At 37.9% G+C, this 12,250-nt stretch overlaps 1 protein-coding gene across 3 annotated transcripts in view; it reads right to left on the bottom strand.

The window, feature by feature from the left end:
- NT5DC1 (5'-nucleotidase domain containing 1) overlaps positions 1–12,250 on the bottom strand; it is a 125,086-nt gene that overhangs the window by 17,887 nt on the left and 94,949 nt on the right. For all 3 annotated transcript variants that reach the window (XR_012496720.1, XM_019741343.2, XM_019741344.2), the window contains exons 7-8: positions 8,818–8,992; positions 6,799–6,896 (exon numbers count right to left, since the gene is read on the bottom strand). Coding sequence is in view for 2 of the 3 variants with exons in the window: in XM_019741343.2 (XP_019596902.2) it covers positions 6,799–6,896; positions 8,818–8,992 (273 nt within the window). In the remaining variant the exon portion in view is untranslated. The remainder of the gene's footprint in view (positions 1–6,798; positions 6,897–8,817; positions 8,993–12,250) is intronic.

The raw sequence follows: 12,250 nt of genomic DNA, 5'->3' as shown, positions 1-12,250 counted from the left end.
CTTCCTGGATGTGGCTCATGTGGCAGCTCGCAGCGGCCTCTCCCAACTCACAAAGTGCTTGGTGTTACCATCATGTTTAAACAATATTTAGGTAATTTTTTGAATCAGTAATACATTTATATACTTTAGAAAGTCTCATTTTTGATCTCTTATCTGCTATGCACCCACCTCTTCTGCAAAAGGTAACTACTCATGAATATAAATCAAACACATATATATTCCCTTCCTCCACTTTTTTCTACACATTTGTTGAAGTATAATTGACACACAAGAAACTGCACATCTTTAAAGCATACAATTGGATGAGTTTTGTCATATGTATATACCGTTATGGGCTGAACTGTGTTCCGCTCAAATTTGTATGTTGAAGCCCAAACCCCCAGTATTTGGAAACAGGGTTAAAAGGTGATTAAGTTAAAGAGGCCATTAGGGTGGGCCCTAATCCAATACGACTGGTGTTCTTATAAAAAGAGATTAGCACATAGATAACCAGGACATTAGGACACAGAAGAAACACCACGTGATGATACAGGGAGAAGACAGTCATCTACAAGCCTAGAAGAGAGACCACAGAAGAAGCCACACCTGCTAACACCTTGATCTTGTAGCCTCTGGAACTGTGGGAAAATAAATTTCTGTTGTTGAAGCCACCCACTCTGTGGAATTTAGTTATAGCAGCCCTGACAAACGCATACAACACCCATGAACTCCTCCCTTTTAAATGCAAATATTAGTATATTCTGTACACTGTTCTGCAAAACTTTATTTTAAAGATAATGCATTGTAATCTACCTGTTTTTTTCAAATAGACGCATGTTCCATGATTTATTTTTTAACAGTCCTCTATTGATAGACATGAGATGTTGCCAATTTTTTGTTGTTACAAGGAAACAATTACAAACATGTCATTAGTGTATAGTTCATAGTTAAAACCACCTGAATGGTAGAGAGCTGAAGACAGCAGAAGAAAGGAGGGGCAATACAGAATGCTGGAGAACATCAAAATTGGAGAGAAAGGTGAGGGGAAACCGGCAGTGGAAACGAGACAGAGCACTTAGCGGTAGGTGAAGAATCAGAATTAGCAACAAAATAAATACCACATAGGACACGAAGAATTAGAGATTCTGTAAAGTGAGCAGTATGATCCTCTTACTAGTAATAGTTCTACCAATCTTTTTGTATTCTAAAAATGGGAATAAATTATTTTGTGTCAATTCCAAAAACCGTAGGAGTCATTGTATCTTCCATTAACATATACTGATGCCCAGAAAACTAAAGCTGGAAAGAACTCTAGAGATCTTCTAGTCCAATCATTTTGGATGTGAAAAAAACTGAGGCAAGTTTTTCTATATGTCTCTATGAATAGCATGAAATTCCGTATTCTGAGGTCCCTACATTTTATACTGGTCATTATAGATGATGGTAGTAGGACTTTGGGTCCTGCTTCATCAATCCAGACTTTTCATCTCCGAAACTACGAAAGAGAATGAAAAGCAGTAGACTGCTTTCAAAGTTAAGTTTTTGTGGAACCCAAATGTAAAACAATTTTTTAAAAAATGGTATATTTATTATCAGCATATATTTTTAGTTAACATTTTATACCATTTTCGTACTGTAAATTCAGTCAAGAGGACTATCCAGTCTTTTGATGAATACTCGTATAATATTTGAAAATTTATTCATTATTATGTCTGTTGTGCGGGGCGGCCTGCGGGGCCTCTAGTCCCGCTCCCCACATAAGAATGCAGGCTATGATGAGGCCAAAAAGGAACACCCATGGAGCCATAGGTAGGGGAGTCATACCACTACAGTCTCACTGGAGGCTGGATCCACATGTCCTGCAACCTGCTGTACGCTTCTCTGCCTGCTAACCAACCGACTCACCAACCAACGCAGCCTCAGCAGTTACATCAGTGGCTAATTGGCTAACTGGTTACAGCTGACAGCCAACTAGCCACAGCTGACGGCCATCTACTACCCGAGCCAGCACCTTTCCACGTGAGGCCGAGAGCCTGGAAACTGTTCTCTGGGACCGTATCCCCACAACGTCAGCCCTCAAATCCAATTTGTTACTGTGCAAATTTAAAGAAAATACTTCACAGAAGTTGTAGGACAGGTACTTCTAAAAGGTAATGGTTTTTAAACAGTTCATTCTTCTATGTCTGGATACTCTTCAATAGAGAAATACTGCACAGAATGCAGTAACTTGTCATCCTAAGTTAATGCATTTGAAATCTCCAATATGTTACAAAATTTGGTATATTTTTAATGTGCTTTGTTTTTCTTTTCATTGTTGGGGTGTGTGTGTGTGAAATTTTAATAAAAATCTTTGTGGAATGGCATAAGTGTAGGTATAGAACAGGTACAGATTTTCTTGGGACAAAATATGAAAACCCTGCAGATAAAAATTTACTGAGTACTTAGTTATATATTTAAATATAAGTTTGTGAATGGGGAAACATTAAAATAATTTTTTTTTGTTTAATACAAAGAGTATTATTTGAATCCCTGATAACAGATTGTTTTTTAACACCAAGTATTTATATAAGACATTAAACTGATACATAAAAATACCATCAATCTCTCCCTTTCTACTAGACCAGGGTTTCTTAACCTTGGCACTACTGAGATTTAGGGCTAGGTAATTCTTTGTTGGTATTAGTGGGGGTGCTGTCCTATGCACTGTAGGCTGTTTAACAGCACCCCTGGTCTCTACCCACTAGAGGCCAGTAGCATCCTGCCTTCCAAGTTGTGACAACTGAAAATGTCTCCAGGTATGGTCAAGTTTGCCCTGAGGAGCAAAATGCCACAGGTGAAAAACCAACATCCTAGACTATTCTCAGCATACGAGGTCTGACAATTAAGTTTGCGAACTCATTCTAGAAAAAGTGCTACATACCCCCATTGTTGAATATCACTACGGTCACCTTCAAAGTACGCCCCTTGGGAAGCTATGCACCGACGCCAGAGCCTAGTCCACCCTTCATAGCAATTTTAGAACTCTTTTTCTGGAATGGCCATAAGAGCTGCCATCATATTACCCTTGATGTCCTGAATATCATCATAATGTCTTTCTTTCAATATTTCCTTTATCTTCAGGTAAAGAAAGAAGTCATGGGGGGACAGATCAGATGAGTAGGGAGGGTGTTCCAATACAGTTATTTGTTTACTGGCTAAAAACTCCCTTACAGACAGTGTCGTGTGAGCTGGTGCATTGTTGTGATGCGAGAGCCATGACTTGCTGGCGAAAAGTTCAGGTCGTCTAACTTTTTCATGCAGCCTTTTCAGCACTTCTAAATAGTAAACTTGATTAACTGTTTGTCCAGTTGGTACACATTCATAATGAATAATTCCTCTGATATCAAAAAAAGGTTAGCAACAGCATTGCAACAAGTTTGTGAACCTAATTGTCTACCGCATATATGCATATTCCAGTATCTTCAGTTTAAAAAATAAAATATGTCCTTGTTCCAACACTGTCTCTCAGCAAAAACCTCAATTTTTTATCTTCACAGCTAAAATTCTAGAGAGTGGTCTATACTGATTGCTTCCACTACCTTCAATCAACTCTTCAAGATGCTGCGATGTGGTCTGTGTCTCTACCGCTGCTCATCAGGACGCCAGTGATGTCCCTCCTGCCCACTCCAATGGACATATTTCTCTTTCCATTTTTTAATGGACTTTTCAGTAGCATTTTTCCTAGTTGACTGCTCTCTCCTCTCCTCTCTGGCTTCTGAACACTTTCCTGTTCCTCCTCCTGTAATTTGCTGCTCCTAGAGTGTACTCTTTCTTCTCTATCCTTAATGTTAGAGTGTGTCAAATCTTGGTCTGGGCCTTCTGCCTGTCTACATTCTCTCTATGCTTGATCTCACGTAAGTCCATGGCGTTATGTACCCCTCTATGAGCTGATGACCCAAATTTAGATATACCTGTCCTCTTAGACTCCACGCTCATTTATATGATTTTTTTGATTGATAGCTCCAGTTCCATAACTCGAGAAATGAGTTTAATTAGTTATAACCCCCACCCCACACAAACTTTTCCTCTGTATTCTTTCCTATGGCTGTAAGCAGTACCACCATGCACCCATCTGCTCAATTCAGAAAAAAGAAAACACAACAGCCTGGAAGTCATTTTTGATTACTCCTTTCTTTTTATCTGCTGCTTCTAAAGCATCCTGGAGTCCTGTGTTTCCCACCTCCATAATGTATCTTAGATATATCCACTTCTCTTCATCTCTAGTACTACTGCCTCAGACCAAAAAACTACATTCTCTCACTTGGGGCACTGCAATTGCATGGCTTTCCTCTTTCTCTCGGTCCCTCCCCACATCCAATCCATTCCCCAACCAGCAGCCAAAGATGTCTCTATGTCACTTTTCTTCCTGAACTGAATAACTTCAGATTGCTCGTGGAATAAAATGCAATCCCTTTTCCACAGTGTGTGAAGCTTCCTGACTCCCTAACTTCACCCCCTCTCTCCCCATGACCATGTGTCAGAATCACAGGCCTCTTCTCTGTCACTGGAACTCTTCAAAACTACTCCCACACTGGACCTTTGCATCACTTTGTCCCACGGCCAGGGACACTCTGCCTCTGCTCTCCTCATTACTCATGCCTCAGGTCCCTCCTTGCAAGTCACCTTACTTGACCTTTTCAGACAGGCTTTTCCTGGCCAGCCACGCTAAGGTGGCCTCATCAGAGGTTACTTCCTTCGCAACATGACCTCATGGGTTTCCTGACTTGCTTATATGTTTGTTTATGCATCTGTCTGGTTCACATAGGATCCCTAAGTGCCTGACACTGAATAGGACTTGGATTTCACTGTTTAGTGAGCTCCTCACTGAGTAGAATACTAAGCTAGTGTTGACTGTCTTATACTAAATAGGGTTTTTAAATAGCACAAAGAAGTTCAAAGTTGAAAATACTGCATCAACATATTTATAAAAAGTGTGATGCACGTTACCATTCTTTTGAGGTATTTTAAGTTTAATTCCCTAAAAATGCAGTGTGTGGCCATGAGAAAGTAAGAAGAAATGGATATTAAATATCATTCCAACCTGGCCCAGGCTGTTAATATAATGCAAAGAATCTGAATCAAAAGTGAATTAAATTATAAAGCATTTATTACGTGGATGCTTGTATGTATTATGCACATATAGATACATACGAGTGTACATAATATGTTCACTTTTTATAACATTCTCTTTTAAACACAGCTAGATCTCTACTATGTCTATAAATTTTATTTGTTAATGTCTTATATACATTTACATGCATTTGTAACCATTAACTGTGCTTCAACTTCTAACCTTTCCTGGGCTTATTTTATATGATTATCTCCTAAGATAATTTCTGAATGTTCCTCAAATGTTAAATTTATCACTGAGCTTATCTGACATCAATTTCAATAGAAATAAAATACACAATAGATATCAAAAACTAAACTCACTGCCTTTCATACCCTAAACCTGTAACTTCTTCTTTCCTCATCAGGCTATGCTTTTATTCTTTTATATATTTATTCAACAAGCTTTCAGATAGCGCTTATCACAACTGTCATAGTCAGCGATTCTCAATCTTCTTTTTCTAAAAATAACATTGCAGAGAGTACACACACACACACACACACTTGTATACACACACACAAAATGAGTGCACATATACTGGTGAAATATGAATAAGTTCTGGGTTGTACAAATGTCAATTTCCTGGTTTTGGTGTTGAGCTGTTGTTAGTTATACAACATGCTAATGTTGGGGAACTCTGGATGAAGAGTACATGGGACCTCCTTGTATATTTCTTGGCACCTTCCTATGAATCTATAAATATTTCAAAATAAAAGTAAAAAAAAAAATTGTGGTGAAAGTAAAAAGGAAAATAAGTTCAAGGAAAAAACATGAGAAAATCTCTGACCATTCTGAACCAGTTGTTCATCAGTCTTTTGAAATGGATAGTCAAATTGCTAGAGTTTAAATTTCATTTGTTACATTTAAGGTGATATAACAGCTTTAATTTATTTTATTTTTTTAAGTTGAAAAAGTTTTCAATTACTGTTGACATACAATATTATATTAGTTTCAGGTATATAACACAGTGATTAGACATTTATATAACTTAGGAAGTGATCACCCCAATAAATCTAGCACCCATCTGATACCATGCACAGTTATTACAATATTATTGACTATATTCTCTATGCTGTATTTACATCCTTGTGAATTTTTGTAACTGGCAACTTGTACTTCTTCATCTCTTCTCCTTTTGCACCCTTCCCCCTGCTATTCTCATTCTTTTTCATCTGAAAAATTTGTTTACTTTCCATGCCACCTCTCCACCATCCTCTTCTATATGTGTGACAATTCTAACTACTCTCCCTTGAAGGCTGTGCCTGTTCCCCAGAGAGGACTGCTTTGTTTTCTATGATCCTCATGAATTCTATAAGTACCTTTGTTCTAGAAAATCACCCATTCTGACTTATTACAATTAATTCATCCCTCAAATATTTATTGAAACATTTATTTAGGCCCTAAAACCTAAGGTGAAATCCATGCCCTTCATTTTTAAAGTCAGGGAGAGACTGACAAACAAGTAATTATGATACAATGTGGTGGAGTAAAATTTAATACAAACATAGGTTTATTATCTTCTTTCTCCCCCGCATGAGAGGAAAGAAGACATGGGGCCTCTTTTGCTCCCTTTGTTGCACAGTGCTTTGCCCATGGGTTAGCCAACAGATCATTTATTGAATAACTAAATGAACAAATCTTACAGAAGAAAAATACAAAGCGTAACTTACCGAGTGTCCGGAAAGGTCTTTGACTTGGTAAATGGGAGAAGAAACCAGGCTTCAGTGCATTTGTAATCACAATGTCAAAAAGATCTGCAAAATCATTCCTAAAAAGCAATACATTTTTCATACATTTATTTTAAGGAATTAGAAATGGTCTATATAAAACAGAACTTAATCTTTGCCTGTCTATTTGGCCACAGCATCATTTCTTATCTTTTGATTAACTTTTTATATGCTTTCATACATTTTAAGGTGAGTCTTACCCTGGAAATAGAAAGTGGTTTAGCACTAGTATTCTTGACACCGCCTTGAAGTACAACGTAAGAAAAGAAAGAGCACATTAACTCATTAACTCTAGGCTCTCAGCTTTCTCAAGATGGTAACAGTCATGGTAGGTGCATTCAGTAGTTTCTAATAGCTAGAAATAGTCACAAGCTATGTCTTCATATTTGAGTCTGGAAATTTGTCTGGATTTATTAGCTTGAAGTTATTAATAATTTTTTGTGTTACATGGGTCCTGCGGAAATCTAGCATTACATCAAATCAGGTGACATCTTTCAGAAAGTATTCAAAATGTAAAGAACATACTTTATTTTGAAAATTAGTGGTCATATGATGTGACAGTTTTTAGATAACAACAATAATTGTTTTGTAGTCTGTATTCAATTCTATATTTAGGATTGTTCGGGATGGCAAAGGAATGGTAGTCCTTGCTCCTGAGGGACTCACTGTTGCATTGGGGACACAATATCGGGGGTGCAAAAAAAATGTATACACGTGACTTGTATTCATCTTTTGTTAACAGCATCGATTGAGTATTACAATTTTAACACAGCTTTTTCCTTAAAATGTATATACATTTTTTTGGCACCCTCTGTATTTACCCAACATTCCCAAATACTTTTACAAATCAAAACTGTACTAAAGAGAAATTAAGATAGGAAGAAAAAACTTACGTTACTTATGCTAGTGGAAAAGAGATGAAGACTCCAGTGTTTATTCTAAAGCCTGGTTCCACTACCAAGAGTGCAAAGGTCTTAGATGAGGCACCTTCTAAGGCATCCAGGACTTCAGCTTTAATTCACTTCAAGGATCGTAAGCCCATGCATTATTCAGAAACTACAACATCCACTCAGAGACTGTAAGTATACCACAGACCAATCTAAACCCACATGTGCTGGGGAACACGAAACCAGAGGCTAAGGAGGTCAGCCAGACGTTAGTTTTGAAGCTAAAACTTGCTTTATACTCATGGCAATTAAGTATTTGCTGAAATCTGAGAAAACATTAAGGAGAGCTAATAGCCCATTTTAGAATCTTGCTCTGACCATGGAGATTCCCTGGTATTGCCCAGAAGAATGACACAAATACCTATTAACACTTACTGAAACTTACCAAATACTCTGCCTGATACTTTACCTGTATTATGCTATTTAAACTTCCATTCATATCTGTAGGGTATTACTGTCCCACTTTTAAGGGGAAGAAATCAAGGCTTAGTGAGGTTCTAGAACCTGCGCCAGGTCACACAGTAAGTTGCAAGGTGGGGCTTGAACCATGTCTGTCTTATATTCAAGTCCATGCATTTACACTGCCTTGATTTTCATGGATGGTAATCCTCCCCTGGGCTAAATGGTGAAGCACATGGCTCCACACTGAAAAGGCTACAGAGGGGCTGTACCCCCGTCACTGTCAGGGAGTATCCTCTCCAACTCCGTGTCCCTCAATAATCACTTGAGCTGAGAAACCAAATTCACGGAGGCCGGCCTGAAGCACGTGTTCCCTCCACGCCCAGACCATCAGCGGGCTATGAGCATCCCGAACCCCAGTAACACTGCTTCGCTCAAATGCACTTGGGGTGTGTTGCTGTCACTAGATGTTGAGGACTGTTATGAGAAACAACCATTGTTAAACTCATTGTTTAACACAATGACAAGATAATGGTGTGGCATTTCCAAAAAGCACTGATCTAACCTGCTGTCAGGGTATCATAAGATCAAGAAAACGGAATGTCTCATCACTTACCCAAGGATATGCTTGCAGAGCAGTCTACAGTAATCACTGTGAGAACTGGTGATTAACACAAGAATTTTCCCAGCATTCTTTAGCTGCCAAAGCCACTTTTTTACAGATTCGGGACAACTGTGTAAATACCTGCCTGGATCTCTCTTTATTTCAGGAAAATATATTCCACAGTTTTCTGAAAAATAAAAATATCAAGATTCTTTTTTTTTTTCTGACTCTGTATTCTCAAACAAGTTAACCTTTCTCAAAATTATAGATAAAAACAATCTAGTAGTTAGTACTGTTTTTTAAGAACACTTCTGATCCTTTACTTAAAAAACATAATGACGACCGAAAATTTCAGTTGTATTTGTTGGCTACTTGACAAGACTGATACTGCATAACATAACAAACACCATATAATCAGCATTCTCAAATTAGAGAAAACCTTACTGCATTTCAAATATCAATTGATTAGTAAATATTCTTTCACTCATTCAGCAATATTTGCTGAATACAGATAACAAATAAATATGCAGAGAATACACTATGAACACGTCTTTAGCATGAAGCAGCAAGAAGGGAGCTGGGTTCCTCCTCAGTCACATTAGTGTTGCTTCAGCTAGAACTCAGACTAGAAGAGCCTCTGAGAGATGCTGAGATCGCAAATGGAAAAACAAGCCAGAACAGGCCAAAGGGCATAGCAGTTGACAATGTATACGGTGTGATAAAAAATTACAGTGAATGCTGCTGCCGAGTGCCATCCAATGGAAAGCAGGGATCTTCAATTTGTGAAGTGGTGTGTTGAACCTTAGTAACACTGTGTGACAAGTTTCAAGCTGTTTGATGATGCAGTCAGTCGGGTGTGAGCTACAGTTGAGATGTGTTTTATAGTGTGCCGTAAATCATCCTCCATCATGACAATGCTCCATGTCACACATTGCTTCTGGTATACGGCAATTTCTGTCAAATAAAAACATGACGGTGTGTCCTCATCCACCTTATTTACTGGATCTGGCACCATGTGACTTCTGGCTCTTCCCCAAAGTCAAAATGATTCAGGACATCGAGGTAGCCACGACAGTGCAACTAAAGACACTCATGAAAGAGGACTTCCAGAACTGCTTCAAAAAGTGGCAAGAATGATGGTTTAAGTGTGTTCGAAGTGAGGGGGAGTGTTTTGCAGGGGGATTAATGGCAATGTGTCTTTTACTGTAATAATTTTTTTAAATTTAAACATTCATCATATTTTGTGATCACACCTCGTGAGTTGAAGCACCTGAATCACTGAGCCAGGATTCTTTGGGTGTTTAGGCTGAGCTCCAAGGCAGACATAGTCCTGGTCAGACGCACTTACAGTGCCTGACCCGATGCCTAGAAAGTTGTGGGTACTTAGCAGACAACTGAAGATGTGGTATAAATGCTACTAGATTTATAAAACATTTTAGAGATGCAGTTCTCTGGGCATGACAGCACTACTACGCAGTTAAAGAGAACCCAAGTTCTCACTTTCTTTAACTGCTAGAAAAGAACACTTGCATAGACAAAACAAGGGGTGAACAAGCTTGTCCTGAATGATAAACTCCGCAACAGGTATAGGCTACACCTGCAATTCTGTACAGCATCAAACACTTGAACTAACAGAAATGAGGTACACTTCAAGAATAACATGACAGGAAAGAGTCTCTAAGCAAAAAATGAAAAGAAAAATGAAACAAAACCAGAAATAGTAGCAAATACTGTCATCTGCCTGCCCAAATCCACTCCCCCTCTCCTCTGTTAGAAAACACTCTGATTTTGTTTTTGAGGTTTTATCTTTCTCTGAGGGGCTGGGTGCTCTGGGTGGGCGTGAGTCTCTATCAGCCTAACCTATCATGGCAATTCCTTCCCCTGCCAGTAAGTTGTTTAGGACCCCGCAGGAGACCCAGCCATGGCCAAGAGGCTTGAGAACTCTGCTGGGGGTCACTGGAGTCCTGTGTGCTGCTGATAAATCCACATAAAAGGACACAGCCCTTCTCCCATTCTGGACTTCGCTATCACTACATGTTCTACCTACCTAGAACGGTGGCTGCTATCTTCAACAAGAAGTGCAAGTCTGACATACCAGTGATGGCCAAGTGTTAATCTGAAAGGAATCTTTGCCCTGATGGGATCACTGGGTCTCTGATTAAGAAACTGAATTAACCACTGCTGGAAGTACCACCCAAATTCTGGACTTCGTCTGGTCAAGTGAAATAATTTAACAGTAACTTAAATATTAAGGATATCAGTTATTTGCAACATGGAGGATCTCCCTTCAGAAAATAATACATTGTAAGAATAAATCATAACAAGACCAAAAGAATATAAAAGAATATGTTATACTATGAGAATAATATTTAGACATCAGGAGACCAAGACAAAAACAATTTGTGCTCTTCTTGTATTCTGCCTTACAGGGACATTTATGTGTAAATCTCTAGGATCTCTCAATATCCTACAAGCTATGTAATGTATAGCTATGTAATGCAATGCTATGTAATTTTTAAAAGTTTTTTTTATCCCCAAAGCTTAAAAATATTAAAATAGATCTTCTGTTTTTCAGGTAAAAAAAGGGGTACTAGTAAGATAGGGCTAATTTAAGAAAGAGAATATAATACAGTTGAGTAGCTTAGAATAGTTTGATGAGTGACTATCAAAGTAGTGGCAGAAGCTGTCTCAGAATTTATTATAACTCAAAGAGTCACACGTGAGATTATTTTGCCCAGAAAAACACAGCTTTTGTAGCAATAGGGATTTTTTGGGCTGGATAACAAAAGATTTATAGTCTATAATGCTGAAAACATTTACATACTTAATCTTTTGTATTCAGATACAACTGCTGAGAAAAAGGCTAATTTTTTTCTTAGCTATACATATGTGTTTAGTGCCACCTAGTGATCAAAATATAAATTACTGTTAAAATGTTACTGTCCCATTTCCAAACGAAATTTAAAAAAAGCATGTACCTTTAAAAGCTGTATTTAAAAATTCTTGTCAACATTAATTTTTTAGTATCCTTTAATAAGCCTAATGCACAAGAGTACAAGCATAATAGTTTAGGTGGGGAAAATTATTCTCTGAGGTAATAATAGGGGTGTCCTTGTTTTCACAAGTCAGAACTGAAGTGAACAAACTGAAAAAAGATAAACCCTGTACACGTACTCAATAGATTACTGTAAGAGACCACTGACTGTTGGGGAAATATTTTCATCCCTCTTGTAACCTCAAATTATTAAAGGAATAGGAGATGCAATCATACAAATACAAACTCATCTTTTTAAAAATTTATATTTACTGAGATACACTTGACATGTAATATGCAAGTTTAAGCTGTACAATGTGTTGATTTGCTACATTTATATACTGCAACATGATTAGCACTGTAGCTTAGCTAATACCTCTATCATGTTACATAATTATCATTTCTATTTTG

The sequence above is a fragment of the Rhinolophus sinicus genome, linkage group LG05 (genome assembly GCF_036562045.2).
Source record: "Rhinolophus sinicus isolate RSC01 linkage group LG05, ASM3656204v1, whole genome shotgun sequence".
In the NCBI taxonomy this organism is placed as follows: Eukaryota; Metazoa; Chordata; class Mammalia; order Chiroptera; family Rhinolophidae; genus Rhinolophus; species Rhinolophus sinicus.
Note: the sequence above shows the minus strand (reverse complement) of the source record. Positions and strands in the feature narration are given on the sequence as shown.